Below are 19,222 nucleotides of genomic sequence, written 5' to 3'. Positions count from 1 at the left end.
ATATGCCTTATAAAGTCTGGTTCAGAGGTCAACAAAACTACAGTAGTGGTATGATTATAGGTGTTGAAATCTAAAACCCAGTTTCGCATGGTGGCCAACTAATAAAGTGTATCCTGGCCATGTCTGGGAATCAGAATTTGCTTATGTAATACCAGAGTTATCATACATGTCTGTGCCTTATCACTACAGATTGAAGAAAGAATAAGTTGATGGAAAAGTTGGGTAATCCTTCTTTTTGTCTTTTCCCAGTTTGAGTATTGGTCTGGATTACATCTCACCATAGGGGCTGATTGTGTGTGTGGTGAGGACATTCTGATTGGAAGACCGGTGGTATATCTGGTTAGATAGTACAGGTTGAACCTCTCTTGTCTGGCACTCTGGTCTGGCAACATCCGTGGTCTGGCATGATTTTATTTTATTTTTATTTTTATTTTATGTTTTTTATGTTTTATCTCCTTATTTCCTTGTGCCAGTACAGTAAAATTGTGTCACAACACTAACACTTTGTTATGAAGAGAGCCGGTAAGCCTTGGCTAGCGGCATTGCCAGCGTTGTTCTTTTTATTTGCCTTGGCAAGATAAAAATAAAGAGACCCGCTCACTACTATACTGACCTCCCGTGGTTCGGCAAATTCTCTGGTTCGGTACTGGTCAGGTCCCGAGGGTGCCGGACTAGAGAGGTTCAACCTGTAGTGATGTTCTGCGGGGGGTGAAATTTAAAAAGGTGGTATATGTAGCACCCCTCCCCCACATGAAGCTGATGTTAAAGTATCAGACCTTCCATTGCCTTGGATCTTATTTTTATAAGACCTCTGCTTGGGGCCCCACAAGAAAGCCAACCTACAGTCCTGTGGGATTGAGGAGGCTTAGTTAATGGGGAATGAATGCCTTTTGGTCCTCAAAATGTTAGCGGTTGTGTGTGTTTCTGAATGCATGTGAGTCTGCGTGCAAGAGAGTAAGACAGCAAGATCAAATGGGGTCAAGTATTTTGAGATTTTATTGGCATCTGTTAGACAAAGGGACTTGTGTGTCTGGGAGCCAAAGAGTGGAAACGTTGTAGCTGGTTGTTGCCAGAAGTGCCTGTAATGGGCTTTTGTGTGTGATTAGATTAATTTCTTATTTGAATGATAAGAATTGATCATGCATAGAAACTGGACTGCTCTCTAACCCCAGGAGGTTGTTCGTCACCTCAGAGTTGTGTACATTCTGTAGAGAGGATTTCATTCCCCAGGCTGTTAACCTGGCACCTTTCAAAAGAACATTTTTAAAAGTCATATGTAATTTCTAACGCAGTAATCACAGATTCAATGTGCATATTTGTGCTACACCATGTATAATTTGATGGAAATACTGTGCTTGCATTACAGGTGCTGCACCCAGCGGTGGAGACGCTAGATCTTAGAGACTGTGATATTTCAGATACTGCCCTGCTGCAACTTTGTAATTGCAAGCAACTGAAAAAAATTAACTTAAATTCTTGTAAAGAAAACAGACTAGCCATCACTTCAGAAGGTATGTTTCCTGTACAGATAGAATTTGAATCTACCTTCTATTTTCTTTCTTTTCGTTGGGAGAGTTGGAGTAAATTGTGAAAGCAATTAGAGTATATATGATATTAAATACACACGTTGGCGAAGTCATTTTAATCAATTACACACAGAAACACTACACTCCTCAGGAATTTGTTTAAGTTCATGTTGCTTGGTTAAAGTAAATTCTTAGTAGAGCTAGTAAAAAAAATTTTCAGCAGACTATTTCCATCAGAAAATGCAGTTTTGTCAAAATCCAAATATTTTGCTGAAAGTGTCGATTTCAACAAACTTTTCCATAGAAAAGCGTTGAACTGTTTTGACTATCATTTTATATCAATAACATCAAAATGTTTAATTTTGACTTCTTTGTTGTATTTAAACTTTTATTTTATCATATTTATATTGGTTTGACATTATCAAAATGATTCAGTTTCCTAAAAAAAAAAAAAATTTTTTTTTCTGTAAATTTCAAAATTTCAACCTTTTATTACAATTTAAAATGAAAACACATTTTGAAATGTCAGAATTCCCTGCAGAATTGAAATTCTCTTTTCTGACCAGCTCTAATATTTAAACATTTTTATAAAGTGGAAAGGTGAAATTCTGGTTACACCAGTCAGTGGCAAAACCCCCGTTGTCTTCAATGGAGTCAGGATTTTACCTGTATATTGCATTAATCAAAAAAGAATTTGAAGATAAATAAGAAATTATAGAATCTGATACACCAGATACTTTCTTTTGCCTATAGTCTCCCTCTGGTTCATATGACAGAAAGTCCAGTAACCACAGCTGCCTGTTTTTCAGTTTATTTAGGGTATGTCTACACTACGAAATTAGGTCGAATTTATAGAAGTCGGTTTTTTAGAAATCGGTTTTATATATTCAAGTGTGTGTGTCCCCACAGAAAATGCTCGAAGTGCATTAAGTGCATTAACTCGGCGGAGCGCTTCCACAGTACCGAGGCAAGCGTCGACTTCTGGAGCGTTGCACTGTGGGTAGCTATCCCACAGTTCCCGCAGTCTCCGCTGCCCATTGGAATTCTGGGTTGAGATCCCAATGCCTGATGGGGCTAAAACATTGTCGCGGGTGGTTCTGGGTACATATCGTCAGGCCCCCGTTCCCTCCCTCCCTCCCCCCGTGAAAGTAAGGGCAGACAATCATTTCGCGCCTTTTTTCCTGAGTTACCTGTGCAGACGCCATACCACGGCAAGCATGGAGCCCGCTCAGGTAACCGTCACCCTATGTCTCCTGGGTGCTGGCAGACGCGGTACGGCATTGCTACACGGTAGCAGCAACCCCTTGCCTTGTGGCAGCAGACGGTACAGTACGACTGGTAGCCATCATCGTCATGTCTGAGGTGCTCCTGGTCGCCTCTGTGAGGTCGATTAGGAGCGCCTGGGCAGACATGGGCGCAGGGACTAAATTTGGAGTGACTTGAGCAGGTCATTCTCTTTAGTCCTGCAGTCAGTCCTATTGAACCGTCTTATGGTGAGCGGGCAGGCGATACGGACTGCTAGCAGTCGTACTGTACCATCTTCTGCCGAGCAGCCATGAGATGTGGATGGCATGCAGTCCTTCTGCACCGTCTGCTGCCAGCCAACGATGTAAAAGATAGATGGAGTGGATCAAAACAAGAAATAGACCAGATTTGTTTTGTACTCATTTGCTTCCCCCCCTCCCCTGTCTAGGGGACTCATTCTTCTAGATCACACTGCAGTCACTTACAGAGAAGGTGCAGCGAGGTAAATCTAGCCATGTATCAATCAGAGGCCAGGCTAACCTTCTTGTTCCAATAAGGACAATAACTTAGGTGCACCATTTCTTATTGGAACCCTCCGTGAAGTCCTGCCTGAAATACTCCTTGATGTAAAGCCACCCCCTTTGTTGATTTTAGCTCCCTGAAGCCAACCCTGTAAGCGCCCCTCCCAGCGTCAGAGCAATGGCAAACAATCGGGCATCTGAGAGTGCTGTCCAGAGTAGTCACAATGGAGCACTCTGATGGGGCTAAAACATTGTCGCGGGTGGTTCTGGGTACGTGTCGTCAGGCCCCCGTTCCCTCCCTCCCTCCGTGAAAGCAAGGGCAGACAATCATTTCGCGCCTTTTTTCCTGAGTTACCTGTGCAGACGCCATACCACGGCAAGCATGGAGCCAGCTCAGGTAACCATCACCCTATGTCTCCTGGGTGCTGGCAGACGCGGTACGGCTTTGCTGCACAGTAGCAGCAACCCATTGCCTTCTGGCAGCAGACGGTGCAATACGATTGGTAGTCGTCCTCGTCGTGTCCGAGGTGCTCCTGGCCACGTCGGCTGGGAGCGCCTGGGCAGACATGGGCGCAGGGACTAAATTTGGAGTGACTTGACCAGGTCATTCTCTTTAGTCCTGCAGTCAGTCCTATTGAACGTCTTATGGTGAGCGGGCAGGCGATACGGACTGCTAGCAGTCGTACTGTACCATCTTCTGCCAGGCAGGCAAGAGATGAAGATGGCTAGCAGTCGTACTGTACCATCTTCTGCCGAGCAGCCATGAGATGTGGATGGCATGCAGTCCTTCTGCACCGTCTGCTGCCAGCCAAAGATGTAAAAGATAGATGGAGTGGGTCAGAACAAGAAATAGACCAGATTTGTTTTGTACTCATTTGCCTCCTCCCCTGTCTAGATCACACTGCAGTCACTCACAGAGAAGGTGCAGCGAGGTAAATCTAGCCATGTATCAATCAGAGGCCAGGCTAACCTCCTTGTTCCAATAACAACGATAACTTAAGTGCACCATTTCTTATTGGAACCCTCCGTGCAGTCCTGCCTGAAATACTCCTTGATGTACAGGCACCCCCTTTGTTGATTTTAGCTCCCTGAAGCCAACCCTGTAAGCCATGTCGTCAGTCGCCCCTCCCTCCGTCAGAGCAACGGCAGACAATCGTTCCGCGCCTTTTTTCTGTGCGGACGCCACACCAAGGCAAGCATGGAGGCCGCTCAGCTCACTTTCGCAATTAGGAGCACATTAACCACCACACGCATTATCCAGCAGTATATGCAGCACCAGAACATGGCAACGCCATACCGGGCAAGGAGGCGACGTCAGCGCGGTCCCGTGAGTGATCAGGACATGGACACAGATTTCTCTGAAAGCATGGGCCCTGCCAATGCATGCATCATGGTGCTAATGGGGCAGGTTCATGCTGTGGAACGCCGATTCTGGGCTCGGGAAACAAGCACAGACTGGTGGGACCGCATAGTGTTGCAGGTCTGGGACGATTCCCAGTGGCTGCGAAACTTTCGCATGTGTAGGGGCACTTTCATGGAACTTTGTGACTTGCTTTCCCCTGCCCTGAAGCGCATGAATACCAAGATGAGAGCAGCCGTCACAGTTGAGAAGCGAGTGGCGATAGCCCTGTGGAAGCTTGCAACGCCAGACAGCTACCGGTCAGTTGGGAATCAATTTGGAGTGGGCAAATCTACTGTGGGGGCTGCTGTGATGCAAGTAGCCCACGCAATCAAAGATCTGCTGATATCAAGGGTAGTGACCCTGGGAAATGTGCAGGTCATAGTGGATGGCTTTGCTGCAATGGGATTCCCTAACTGTGGTGGGGCTATAGACGGAACCCATATCCCTATCTTGGCACCGGAGCACCAAGCCGCCGAGTACATAAACCACAAGGGGTACTTTTCGATAGTGCTGCAAGCTCTGGTGGATCACAAGGGACGTTTCACCAACATCAACGTGGGATGGCCGGGAAAGGTGCATGATGCTCGCATCTTCAGGAACTCTGGTCTGTTTCAAAAGCTGCAGGAAGGGACTTTATTCCCAGACCAGAAAATAACTGTTGGGGATGTTGAAATGCCTATATGTATCCTTGGGGACCCAGCCTACCCCTTAATGCCATGGCTCATGAAGCCGTACACAGGCAGCCTGGACAGTAGTCAGGAGCTGTTCAACTACAGGCTGAGCAAGTGCAGAATGGTGGTAGAATGTGCATTTGGACGTTTAAAGGCGCACTGGTGCAGTTTACTGACTCGCTTAGACCTCAGCGAAACCAATATTCCCACTGTTATTACTGCTTGCTGTGTGCTCCACAATATCTGTGAGAGTAAGGGGCAGACGTTTATGGCGGGGTGGGAGGCTGAGGCAAATCGCCTAGCTGCTGGTTACGCGCAGCCAGACACCAGGGCGGTTAGAAGAGCACAGGAGGGCGCGGTACGTATCAGAGAAGCTTTGAAAACCAGTTTCATGACTGGCCAGGCTACAGTGTGAAAGTTCTGTTTGTTTCTCCTTGATGAAACCCCCCGCCCCTTGGTTCACTCTACTTCCCTGTAAGCTAACCACCCTTCCCTCCTCCCTTTAATCATTGCTTGCAGAGGCAATAAAGTCATTGCTGCTTCACAGTCATGCATTCGTTATTCATTCATCACACAAATAGGGAGATGACTACCAAGGTATCCCAGGAGGGGTGGTGGAGGAGGGAAGGAAAATGCCACACAGCACTTTAAAAGTTTACAACTTTAAAATTTATTGAATGACAGCCTTCTTTTTCTTGGGCAATCCTCTGTGGTGGAGTGGCTGGTTGGCCGGAGGCCCCCCCACCGCGTTCTTGGGCGTCTGGGTGTGGAGGCTATGGAACTTGGGGAGGAGGGCGGTTGGTTACACAGGGGCTGCAGTGGCAGTCTGTGCTCCAGCTGCCTTTGCTGCAGCTCAACCATACACTGGAGCATACTGGTTTGGTCCTGCAGCAGCCTCAGCATTGAATCCTGCCTCCTCTCATCACGCTGCTGCCAAATTTGAGCTTCAGCCCTGTCTTCAGCCCGCCACTTACTCTCTTCAGCCCTCCACCTCTCCTCCCGGTCATTTTGTGCTTTCCTGCACTCTGACATTATTTGCCTCCACGCATTCGTCTGTGCTCTGTCAGTGCGGGAGGACAGCATGAGCTCGGAGAACATTTCATCGCGAGTGCGTTTTTTTTTCTTTCTAAGCTTCACTAGCCTCTGGGAAGGAGAAGATCCTGTGATCATTGAAACACATGCAGCTGGTGGAGAAAAAAAAAGGGACAGCGGTATTTAAAAAGACACATTTTATAAAACAGTGGCTACACTCTTTCAGGGTAAACCTTGCTGTTAACATTACATACATAGCACGTGCTTTCGTTACAAGGTCGCATTTTGCCTCCTCCCACCGCGTGACTACCCCCTCAACCTTCCCCCCCCCCCTGTGGCTAACAGCGGGGAACATTTCTGTTTAGCCACAGGCAAACAGCCCAGCAGGAATGGGCTCCTCTGAGTGTCCCCTGAAGAAAAGCACTCTATTTCAACCAGGTGACCATGAATTATATCTCACTCTCCTGAGGATAACACAGAGAGATAAAGAACGGATTTTGGTTGAATGCCAGCAAACATACACTGCAATGCTTTGTTCTACAGTGATTCCCGAGTACGTGTTACTGGCCTGGAGTGGTAAAGTGTCCTACCATGAAGGACGAAATAAGGCTGCCCTCCCCAGAAACCTTTTGCAAAGGCTTTAGGACTACATCTAGGAGAACCGCAAATGCCAGGGCAAAGTAATCCTTTCACATGCTTGCTTTTAAACCATGTATAGCATTTTAAAAGGTACACTCACCAGAGGTCCCTTCTCCGCCTGCTGGGTCCAGGAGGCAGCCTTGGGTGGGTTCGGGGGGTACTGGCTCCAGGTCTAGGGTGAGAAACAGTTCCTGGCTGTCGGGAAAACCGGTTTCTCCGCTTGCTTGCTGTGAGCTATCTACAACCTCCTCCTCATCATCATCTTCTTCGTCCCCAAAACCTACTTCCGTACTGCCTCCATCTCCATTGAAGGAGTCAAAGAACACGGCTGGGGTAGTGGTGGCTGAACCCCCTAAAATGGCATGCAGCTCATCATAGAAGCAGCATGTTTGGGGCTCTGACCCAGAGCGGCTGTTCGCCTCTCTGGTTTTCTGGTAGGCTTGCCTCAGCTCCTTCAGTTTCACGCGGCACTGCTTCGGGTCCCTGTTATGGCCTCTGTCCTTCATGCCCTGGGAGATTTTGACAAAGGTTTTGGCATTTCGAAAACTGGAACGGAGTTCTGATAGCACGGATTCCTCTCCCCAAACAGCGATCAGATCCCGTACCTCCCGTTCGGTCCATGCTGGAGCTCTTTTGCGATTCTGGGACTCCATCATGGTCACCTGTGCTGATGAGCTCTGCATGGTCACCTGCAGCTTGCCACGCTGGCCAAACAGGAAATGAGATTCAAAAGTTCGCGGTTCTTTTCCTGTCTACCTGGCCAGTGCATCTGAGTTGAGAGTGCTGTCCAGAGCGGTCAGAATGGAGCACTCTGGGATAGCTCCCGGAGGCCAATACCATCGAATTGTGTCCACAGTACCCCAAATTCGAGCCGGCAACGTCGATTTAAGCGCTAATCCACTTGTCAGGGGTGGAGTAAGGAAATCGATTTTAAGAGCCCTTTAAGTCGAAATAAAGGGCTTCATTGTGTGGACGGGTGCAGGTTTAAATGGATTTAACGCTGCTAAATTCGACCTAAAGTCCTAGTGTAGACCAGGGCTTAGAAAATATGGTTGTCCTAAGTTGCTTCCAGATAAGGTTATTAGCAGTTTCTCTTACTAGTTGCTTTCTTGTTTTCCTGGATTTCAGCTACAGAAGAATCTGGCATCCTCCACATGGTTTTGTTTTGATAAGAGACTTTTATCAGAGGATGTGTTCCTGTCCAGGTTGTTCTTCTGCTTTTAGATTCTTTGTTGTCTGAAAGCCCAGTATAAACTGTATAACATTTTATTTAAGTTTAAAATGTAGCATTACTTAAAATTAATGAACTAATAACCATAGAATTGTAGCCCAGCAATTGCTTCTGCATAATGGGTCCCTGTGTCTGTGTGGGCCCCAGCATCTATTATGGCTAAGCCCTACCAAATAACATCACAATTTTGTACTTTGGTTGATGTATTGCAGGGTGACCCTGTAACAATTGATGAGTAAGTGATGTTTTTTTTAGTTTGAATTCATTCAGTAATTAAAGAGACCTCATATAACTCAGCTTGATTGAGTTAATAACAGTTGTTAGTCATTGCATAACAGAAAGGTGTACTTACCAAAATCTGGAAGACGAAGCCCTGTAGCCGATTACAGTCCGATTTTTTTATAATGTCTGGTTCTGTTTTGTGCCTACAGCTTTGCATACTTGATAATGTGCTCTTCAGCCTAGCAGAAAAAGGTATAACATGATTCAATGGCGGGAAGCCAAAGCTAGACAAATTCAGTCTGGAAATAAGGTGTAAAATTTTAACAGTGAGGATACTTAACAATTGGAACTACATGCTCACAGTCCCTTCTGGCTTTGGAATCTATGAATGTTATTTCTACCTTAGCTGTTTACATTCTTATTATTTCCACTTTTCAACATATAATTTTCATTATGTTTAGTAAATTATATTGTTTACTTATGTCCTTTTGGTGGTCACATTACATTTTGTTAACTCAAACATTGGTTTGTACAATGTTTATAAAATTGCTTCCTAAAAATATTCTATTCTGCACATAACTATTCTTACAAAAATATTGCAAAGGCATAGGCAACACATTTTGGGGGGGGGCATGTGGAGTCACATCCCCCTCCCCCAGATTTCTGCCAGGGTGGGAGTTGGGCTGAGTGCGACTGAGAGGGATGTGTCTGGGAAAGGCACCGACAACATGCACTCCCTTTGAGCCCTGGTAGGTGGCACCCAGAGAAGGGAAGCAAGATCAGGCTGGCAACAGGCTCAACGGTGGAGCTGCCTGAGGTGCAGGCGAGGCTGCAGATGGGGGCTCAGGGCAATGGCGTGGGGAGGGGAGCAGTGGGGCCAGAGGGGCTGGGAAGCCCAGAGGAGGCAATGGAGGCCTGGGGCAGTGGGAGGTGGGGTGTGGAGCCCAGGGAAGGAGGCAGCAGGGGCCAGGGGTGAGGGCCGGGGGGGGCACCTGGGGGAGGCAGCAGGGGCCAGGGGCAATAGTGAGGCGGGAATACAAGTGCAGTTCCCCTGAAACTCTACAATGATATTTTATTTCATTTTTTCCAAAGTACTTAAATGTTCTTTTGTCCAAGGACTCTAGCCGTTGCCTGAACATAAACGCCGACTCCATGGGTGCTCCGGGGCTGGAGCACCCACGGAAAAAATTAGTGGGTGCTCTGCACCCACGGGCAGCCAAGCCACATACTGCCCCTCCTCCAACTCCACTGTCTCCTTCCTTGGGCTGCTTCCCCGCAGCCCCAGCACCTCCTCTGTCCTGAAGAAGTGGGGTTTTTACCCACAAAAGCTTTTGCCCAAATAAATGTGTTAGTCTTTAAGGTGCCACCGGACTCCTCATTATTTTTGTGGATACGGACTAACACGGCTACCCCTCTGATACTTGGTCCTCTGCCCTTGTATCAGGACCTCAGTTTGGTAGCTGTCAGCCTGGAGCTTTCTCATACTCTGCTGACCCTGCCCAACACTGCTCTGTCCATGGTGCTCCAGCCCTCTGAGCAGCCAGTCCACCTCCCTGAACTCCAGGGAGTGACTGCCTCTGCTCTGCTCAGCAGCCCCTTCTTATATGAGCCAGCCTGGCCCTGATTGGTTCTTCCAATAAACTTTCCCCTAATTGGCTGGCACTACAAGCCTTTTCTTTATCTGCTGCCTCCTGTGTAGCCTCCCTTACCTACCAGTGAGAGGCAGCCGCCCCATCACAGTCTGGATTCCAGATACATTCATTCTATTTCAATGTTAAAAGGAGTATTAGCCTTAACAAAATAAAAACGTATATAAAGAGCAGATATTAACAATATACAATTTAAAAACAAACAAAAAAAAACTAAACCAAATTTCCTGTAGATTGGGGGGAATGATGTGAAGTTGGAAATGGGCATAGGGTGGTCAAAACTAGATTGAGTTTTTTTTTTGTTTTTTTTTAATAATAAAGAATCTGGAGTTCATGGGCAATGGATCCTGCTTTTTCAAGGTATCCCAGAAATTTAGTCCAGACTATGATAGATTTTTGCATATATTTCATTCCCCCAAGAACACACTTTCTCTATTGCCACATTATTCCAAAGTGTGAGAGGTCCAAAACGGAAAAGAGTTGTACTTTTCCACTTAAAGGTAAATTTTCCACACTCAGATGTTCAGTGAGAGTCAAGACAAGGACTAAGCAAAGAAGCAGAGGACAATATTTAAAAAAAAAAAAAAAAGTTTTAGGACTTTTATATCGATTATCTTTGTGATACGTGGTTTGAACTGTTGAACAAAAAGGATGAAAATTGGGTTTCAACCACCACAGTTGAGACAAAAAGAAGAGGAGTACTTGTGGCACCTTAGAGACTAACCAATTTATTTGCCACAAGTACTCCTTTTCTTTTTGCGAATACAGACTAACACGGCTGTTACTCTGAAACAGTGGAGACAACAATTCATCGTGACCACAGCAATTAGGAGACAAGACTGGATTAAATGCATGAAGTCAGTTCGGGGAAGACTGATATCCAAAGTTTTAATCTGGTTATCAGTAATAGAATTAGAAATAGAACATGTCTTCCTAAATATTTTAAAAGAAATTATATCTGTTTCAGTGCCTATAACTGTGGGCTTTTAGATATAATATATGTATCATTGATTTATAGCACTAGTACTCTTCTGCCTTCACTTTCCCCAACATGTTCTACTGTCAAGTGGCAATGGAATGGCCCCCGCTCAGCGAAGCAGCCTCCTTAAATAAAGTCTCTTCACCTCAAATACACCAAGAAATCGGTTATCTACAGCCAGGTACTCTGGTACCATGCTCCTAGGAGAAAGTCCAGTATACACACCTTAACACACTTTAAAACTGCCTTCACCAAACAAGGACGCTCCACCAGAGAGGTAGATCACATCATGGAAAGGGTCATCTAAATACCCCAAGAGAATCTGCTTCAGTACAGAAATAAATCCCTCATCAGCTGCACACCCTTAGTTCTCATCTACCACCCAGCACTGGAACCCGGACAGGGCATCATTAAACAATTACAGCCCATACTTGATGGGGACCACAACCTGAAAGAAATCTTTCCTGAACCCCCTTTTCTGGCAGTCAGAAAATACCCCAGCTACTACTCCATGCTCATCAGCAGAAGCAAGCTACCCACAAACAAGGACACGCCAATCAAAGCAGCACCAGACCCTGCCAGAATAATATATGCAAAACGTGTGTAGACAAATCTCTACTGCTAAGATGGTCAACACCCTCCACAACACACCATGCAAGATCTAGGAGTCCTACATATGCCTGCCACATGGGGTGGTGCACGAAATGCTCCAGTAATAACTATGTGGCTGAAACAAGACAATCAATACAGTCGTGACTGGACTCACACAGGGAAATGATAAAAGACAACCGCACCCTACTACCTGTGGGTGAACACACTTTTCACTTTGTAGCTGACCCCTCACTCCTCGTTTTCAAAGGACATTTGCAAAAATTGAGCCTGGGAGCTTACATTCATAACTTTGCGAGACCCTAAGAACCATGAACTGAACAGGGACACGGGATGTATGGCTTATTTCAACCATCTGTAACCTACTAACACTCCCCCAGGGCTGGAGGGATGTAAATGGGCCACTTCGCCTTGAGTGGTCCCTTGAAATATGTGCTAATTACGGACGCTAAACGATCTGTTCCACCTTGTGTTTTAGCTCTGACATTCTGAGTACGTTTCCCAGACCTGAAGAAGAGCTCTGTAAGCTCAAAAGCTTGTCTCTCTCACCAACAGAATTTGGTTCAATAAAAGATATTACCTCACCCATTATTTCCCTCTCCTCTCTTCAGTCAGGTTGTCAAATGTAGACTCTGCATCCCTCCCAGCCATGTGTTTATGCAGGGGAATGCTAGCCCATTCCTCCTTAGACTAGTTTCTGAATAAATTCCCTTCAAAGTCAAAGGCTCTGTTGGTAGAAAACCCATTGTTCCAGCTGGGAAGAGTCATTTTGTATTGATTGGTGTTAATGGCTTGCTCCTTCTTAGCCCTCTCCTCCCATCCCTTAGGATGATCACACAGGATCCAGAATAGACTGACCCTCCCAACACCACCTAGATGTTTTAAACCAAGATGGAGGTGACAATGCAAAGTGGAGATTACAGTCACTTTGTATGAGACTACAGTCTCACAAATCTTGGGAGACAGGCCAGTCCTTGCCTACAGACAGCCCCGCAACCTGAAGCAAATACTCACCAACAACCACATACCACACAACAGAACCACTAACCCAGGAACTTATCCTTGCAACAAAGCCCGTTGCCAACTGTGCCCACATATCTATTCAGGGGACACCATCACAGGGCCTAATAACATCAGCCACACTATCAGAGGCTCGTTCACCTGCACATCCACCAATGTGATATATGCCATCATGTGCCAGCAATGCCCCTCTGCCATGTACATTGGTCAAACTGGACAGTCTCTACGTAAAAGAATAAATGGACACAAATCAGATGTCAAGAATTATAACATTCATAAACCAGTCGGAGAACACTTCAATCTCTCTGGTCACGCGATCACAGACATGAAGGTCGCTATCTTAAAACAAAAAAACTTCAAATCCAGACTCCAGCGAGAAACTGCTGAATTGGAATTCATTTGCAAATTGGATACTATTAATTTAGGCTTAAATAGAGACTTGGAGTGGCTAAGTCATTATGCAAGGTAGCCTGTTTCCTCTTGTTTTTTCCTACCCCCCCCCCCCCCAGATGTTCTGGTTTAACTTGGATTTTAACTTGAAGAGTGGTCAGTTTGGATGAGCTATTACCAGCAGGAGAGTGAGTTTGTGTGTGTATGGGGGTGGGGGGGATGTGAGAACCTGGATTTATGCAGGAAATAGCCCAGCTTGATTGTCATGCACATTGTGTAAAGAGTTATCACTTTGGATGGGCTATCACCAGCAGGAGAGTGAATTTGTGTGGAGGGTGAGAAAACCTGGATTTGTGCTGGAAATCACTTTAGATAAGCTATTACCAGCAGGACAGTGGGGTGGGAATAGGTATTGTTTCATATTCTCTGTGTATATATAAAGCCTGCTGCAGTTTCCACGATATGCATCTGAAGAAGTGAGCTGTAGCTCACGAAAGCTTATGCTCTAATAAATTGGTTAGTCTCTAAGGTGCCACAAGTCCTCCTTTTCTAGTCACATGATGACACTCTCAAAACATGTCCCAGACAACTCCCCTCCCCCAACTGTGTCACTAAACTAATTGGTTTCAGAGTAGCAGCCGTGTTAGACTGTATCCTCAAAAAGAAAAGGAGTACTTGTGGCACCTTAGAGACAAACAAATTTATTTGAGCATGAGCTTTCGTGGGCTAAAACCCACTTCATCTAATGCATTCAATGCATCCGATGAAGTGAGCTGTAGCTCATGAAAGCTTATGCTCAAATAAATTTGTTCGTCTCTAAGGTGCCACAGGTACTCCTTTTCTTTAAACTAATTGGCTTATGTTACATTCAGTGAGATCAGCAAGGAGAGCTTTTGCACAGCCAGAGACTTTCTGTGATCATGGTGGCTAAAAGGAGTGAATAGGGAGAGGCATTGGGGAAGATAAGTGTAAAAATCAAGAAATAAAGCATCTAAGTTGCCATAGAATCATAGAACCATAGAGTTAGAAGGGGCCACAAGACTCCTCTAGTCCAGTCCCCTGCCAAGATGGAGGATTTGTTGTGTTTAAAACATCCAAGACAGATGGCTATCAAGCCTCTTTTTGAAAACCTCCAGTGAAGGAGATTCCATAACTTTCTTGGCAGTTTGTTCCATTGTCCTACTTTTCTTACACTTAGGAAGTTTTTTCTAACATTTAATATAAATCTGCTATGCAGTAGTTTGAACGCAGCTTTTCAAGTACTTGAAGACCACAATGTGAAGGAAAATCTAGTTGGCCTAAACTTCTAGGCCTAAAACTTTGGTCAAGCTAACTGTGTATATGAAGCATAAGAGAAGAGTGAGGAAAATTCCATTGAGGGGCAATTGCAAAACAGCACAGCTTATGAAATGTAACCATAACCGCTAGAAGTTAGAAAAACCGTTTATTACAAAGGAAACACCTGTCAATAAAAGGAAAAGCTTGTTTTTCCTAAACTCCCAAGTAAGGCAAAGCTACTGTTGAAGCTTGCACTATATGCCAAATAAGGAACATGCTGTTGAAGGAAGTGGGTTTGGCAAATTGTGGTTTTCAGCCATATAAGCTCTAGTATTTCTGTTTACAGGAGAGCAGCTCTGGCTGACTTTCCCTGTATGCGCATGCTTGTTCTGAACCAAACACAGTGTGTTTTTAATTTTCCACCACAACTATCATGTCCCCTCTTAATCTCCTCTTTTCCAAATGAAACACACCCAATTCCTTCAGCCTTTGCTCATATGGCTTGCATTCCATCCCTTTAATCATCCTTGTCGCTTGCCTCTGGATCCTTTCCAGTTTCTCTACATCCTTTCTATACAGCGGTGACCAAAATTGGACACACTACTCCAGCACTGAATAGAGCAGTACTATCACCTCCTATGACTTGCATTATATGTCTCTGTTCAGTGATGAGCTGCCAAAATCTTAACAATGGGTTCCATCCTCACCCCAAGAGGGTGTCGTTGCCCACCCCCACCCCCTGGGACTCCTGCCCCATCCAACCCCCCCGCGTTCCTTGACGACCCCCCAGGATCCCTGCCCCATCCACCCTCCCCCCCGCCTGCCCACAGAACCAGGCAGGAGGGTCTCGTGGGCCACCGTAGTGGGTGCCAACCCCACCCCTAAGAGCCAGAGGCACTTGCCAGGGGGCGAGGGGGGGAGTCGCGGCGGTGCTTACCTAGGGCAGATCCCAGGAAGCATCCGGCAGGTCCCTCTGGCTCCTAGGGGTGGGGGAACGTAGCTGGGGGGGAGCAGGGGGAGCGGCTGCTCCCCCCCACTGATCACATCAAAAGTGGCGCCTTAGGTGCCAACTCCCTGGGTACTCTGGGGCTGGAGCACCCACGGGGAAAATTTGGTGGGTGCAGAGCGCCGACCGGCAGCTCTCTGCCCTGCGCCCGGCCCCAGCTCACCTCCACTCCGCTTCTGCCTCCTCCCTCCCCGCTTTCCGTGAATCAGCTGTTCAGCGGGAAGCCGGGGAAGGCTGAGAAGCAGGCAGCGGCTTCCAGCTCAGGCCGAGGGTGGTGGAGGTGAGCTAGGGCGGGGAGCGGTTCCCCTGCGCACCCCTCCCCCCCGGGTTACTTGCTGTGGCGTGGGTGGCCCTCCTCATGCCCACCCCCCGCCCGAGCTCACCTCCGCTCTGCCTCCCTGGGCCTGAGCCTGAAGCCGCTGCTTGCTTCTCAGCCCACCCCGGCTTCCCGTGCGAACAGCTGATTCGCGGGAAGCCTGTGGGGGTGGAGAAGCAGAGCGGGGCGGTGTGTTCAGGAGAGGAGGTGGAGGCGGAGCGGAGGTGAGGTGAGCTGGGGCTGGGGGTGGGGCGGGGAGCTGCCCGTGGGTGCTCTGCACCCACCAAATTTTCCCCTTGGGTGCTCCAGGTCTGGAGCACCCGTGGAGTCGGCGCCTAAGGCGCCACTTTGGGCCGGTTAAATTTAGAAGCCCTTTTAGAACCGGTTGTCCCTCGCAGAACAACCGGTTCTAAAAGGGCTTCTAAATTTAACAACCAGTTCTAGCGAACCGGCTCCAGCTCACCACTGCCTCTGTTAATGCAACCCAAAATAGTATTTGCTTTTTTTGCAACAGCATCAGATTGTTGATTCATGTTGAGCTTGTGATCCACCACAACTCCCAAATCCTTTTCAGCAGTGCTGCTGCTAAGCCAGTTATCCCCCATTCTGTGTCTGTGCATTTGGTTTTTCTTCCCTAATTGTAGCACCTTACATTTTTGTGTTTGTAGAATTTCATTTTGTTGTCGGTAGCCGAGTTCTCCAATTTAGCAAGATCCCTTTGAATTTTAGTTCTATCCTCCAAAGTGTTTGCAGCTTTGTGTCATGCAGATCTGATCAGGATGCTCTCTATTCCTACATCCAGGTCATTAATAAAGATGTTAAATAACACCGGATCCAGAACAGATCCCTGTGGAACTCCACTTGAGACCTTTCAATATAATGTCATTCCATTAATAGCTAGTCTTTGTTTGCAGTTGTTTAACCAATTTTGTATCCACTTAATGGTAGTGTAGTTCTACCAAGCCTCTATTTCTCCAGCTTACTTGTGAGCATGTCATGTGGGACTGTGTCAAAAGCCTTGCTAAAGTTCAGGTATATTATGTCCACCTTATTTCCCCTATCCACCAAACCAGTTACCTTGTCAAAGAAGGAAATCAAGCTTGTTTTGCACGATTTGTTGTTAGTAAATCCGTGCTGGCTGCTAGTGATCACCCCTTAATCCTCCAAATATTTGCAAATTGAATGTTTTATATCGTGCTCTAGTAGTTTCCCAGGTACTGAGGTCAGGTGGACTGGTCTGTAGTTCCCCGGAACCTCCTTTTCCCCCTTTTTAGAGAAGGGTACTAAAGTTAGTCCTTCTCTAGTCTTCCGGAACCTCATCTGTCATCCATGAGTTTTCAGTTATTATTGCCAGTGGTTCCAAGATTTCTTCAGCTAATTCCTCCAGCGCTTGGGGGAATAGCATCTACCCCTGCTGATTGAATTCATTCAAATTAGTCAGAAGATCTCTGATGTGTTTTTTACTTATCCTGATCTGCATCCCTTCCCCTTCATTCGTCTCTGGTCACATGTTATTTTTTGTGTGAAGACTGAAGCAAAGTACTCATTGAGCAGCTCCACCATCTTATCATCTTCCGTTTCCAGCTCACCTTCTCCATTGAGCAGCGGACACATGCCATCGCTGATCTTTCTTTATTGCCTGGAACCCCTGTCTAACATTTCTTCTTTGAGTGCTTGCTCACGTCCATGCCATATTAGGTGTCTTTGCTTGCCACATGCACTGGTGCTGGAAGATTTTCCCCTTAGCAGTGTCTGTAGGGGACCAGCTCTGTTGCCCTCTGGAGTGGTGCCCGCATGGCGCAGTATAAGGGGCTCCGCTGGCTCCCCCCACCCTCAGTTCTTTCTTGTCACCAGTGACGGTGCTGGAACGTCCGCTGCTTCGGCTAGTGTTGTTTTGTTCTCTGTTCTTGCAAACTTTGAAAATCTGTAAAATGGTTGTGTGTATAGTTTCTTAGTTAAACCCTTAGTAGTAGTTCTCAACTCTTCGTTAGTCCCAAATGGGACTCAGCTGGGGGACAGGGCATGCCCCGGTCCCCAGGCTTTACACCCTGCTATCGCTGTAAACAACCTGTGCCCGTCAGCGATCCACATACCAGCTGCCTAAGGTGCTTAGACGAGGGGCACATGTGCCATATCTGCAAATGACAAGTGCTGTATCTGAAAATCCTTTAAACCTAGGATGAAGAAGGAGCGCGAAACTCATTGAAGGGCGCTCCTAATGGAGTTGGCACTCACTCCGGCACCAGAGCAGTGGTCTGACTCTGCACTGAGCACTGTGGCCTCCATGCGCAGTGCTCCACCAGCGCTGTCCATGAGCCAGCACTGGTCTTCCTCCATGGCTCTGGTCATGAAGGCGAAGAAGAATGTGATGGGATGCTCTCCTACCTCCCTCAAAGGAAAGAGAGGGATGGGGGCGAGCCACGACCCATGCCGGGGTAGCTCAACGCAGCCTTCAGGAAGTTGGGCCTCATCTCAAGTTGAGCGGTGCAGCCCATCCTGTACTTTGCCTGCAACTCCAGATAGTGGTGCAGGTCATGACCACCTTCAGATAGCATCGACACTTGAAGCGCTTCAGGCAACTCAGGTGATCCTGACACTCCCAGTGCCGCCCTTATTGGCTCCCGTGGTACCTTGGTCTCGGGGAAAACCCACTTTGGGACCTCTGTGTGTGTGTCCATAGGCACTGACTCCATGGGTGCTCCGGGGTTGGGGAACCCACAGGGAAAAATTAGTGGGTGCTCTGCATCCACTGACAGCCAAGCTCCCCTCACCCCGTGCCCCACCTCCTCCTCCTCCTCCTCCTCCCCTGAGTGTGCCGCCTCCCTACTCCTCCGCCTACCTCCCAGCACTTCCCGCCTGGTGTTAGCATGCTCCAGGTGGGAGTGGGAAGAGCAGGAATGTGGCATGCTCAGGGGAGGAGGTGGGGAAGAGGCGGGCCCGGGGCAGGGATTTGGGGAAGGAGTTGGAATAGAGGCAGGGAGGGGGTGGAGTTGGGGCAGGGACTTTGGGGAAGGGGTTGGAATGGGGGCAGGGAAGGGAGTGGGAAGAGGTGGGGCAGGGGTGGGGCCTCATGGAAGGGGTGGAGTGGGGGCGGGGCTGGAGGCGACGGGTGGGGGTTTGAGCACCCAGGGGAAAGCGGGGAAGACGGCGCCGGTGTGTGTGTTCCAGCCTCAGTGGCACCGTTCCCCATCAAGAGAGACGTCCCACCAGCGCTTGCCTTTGTGAAGCTGTCACACCGCGGGACAAAAGAGGCAGGCTCAGCGGAGCCCCCTTTGGTCCTTGCACCAGGGGCATCGATTGAAGGACTTGAGCCGTTCCTCACCAGTAGATTGGCGCAGACCCTCTGGGGCATGTGCCACCTGGCAAGATCTGTGGAACGGTCCCCGACCAACTGCAAGGGCCCGGTACTGATCACAGGACCGATCGGGGAGCAGAGCCCGCCAATTGCCCGATCGTCATTACCCATCTCCTAGGAGGAGATTGCCT

At 47.6% G+C, this 19,222-nt stretch overlaps 1 protein-coding gene across 6 annotated transcripts in view; it reads left to right on the top strand.

Moving 5' to 3' along the window:
- Positions 1-19,222, top strand: part of AMN1 (antagonist of mitotic exit network 1 homolog) — a 60,882-nt gene that overhangs the window by 19,905 nt on the left and 21,755 nt on the right. For all 6 annotated transcript variants that reach the window (XM_073321459.1, XM_073321475.1, XM_073321503.1 and 3 more), the window contains one exon: positions 1,367-1,511. In XM_073321459.1, the coding sequence (XP_073177560.1) occupies positions 1,367-1,511 (145 nt within the window). The remainder of the gene's footprint in view (positions 1-1,366; positions 1,512-19,222) is intronic.

The sequence above is a fragment of the Lepidochelys kempii genome, chromosome 1 (assembly GCF_965140265.1).
Source record: "Lepidochelys kempii isolate rLepKem1 chromosome 1, rLepKem1.hap2, whole genome shotgun sequence".
NCBI classification, from domain to species: domain Eukaryota; kingdom Metazoa; phylum Chordata; order Testudines; family Cheloniidae; genus Lepidochelys; species Lepidochelys kempii.
This window is presented reverse-complemented; position numbering and strand designations above follow the sequence as displayed.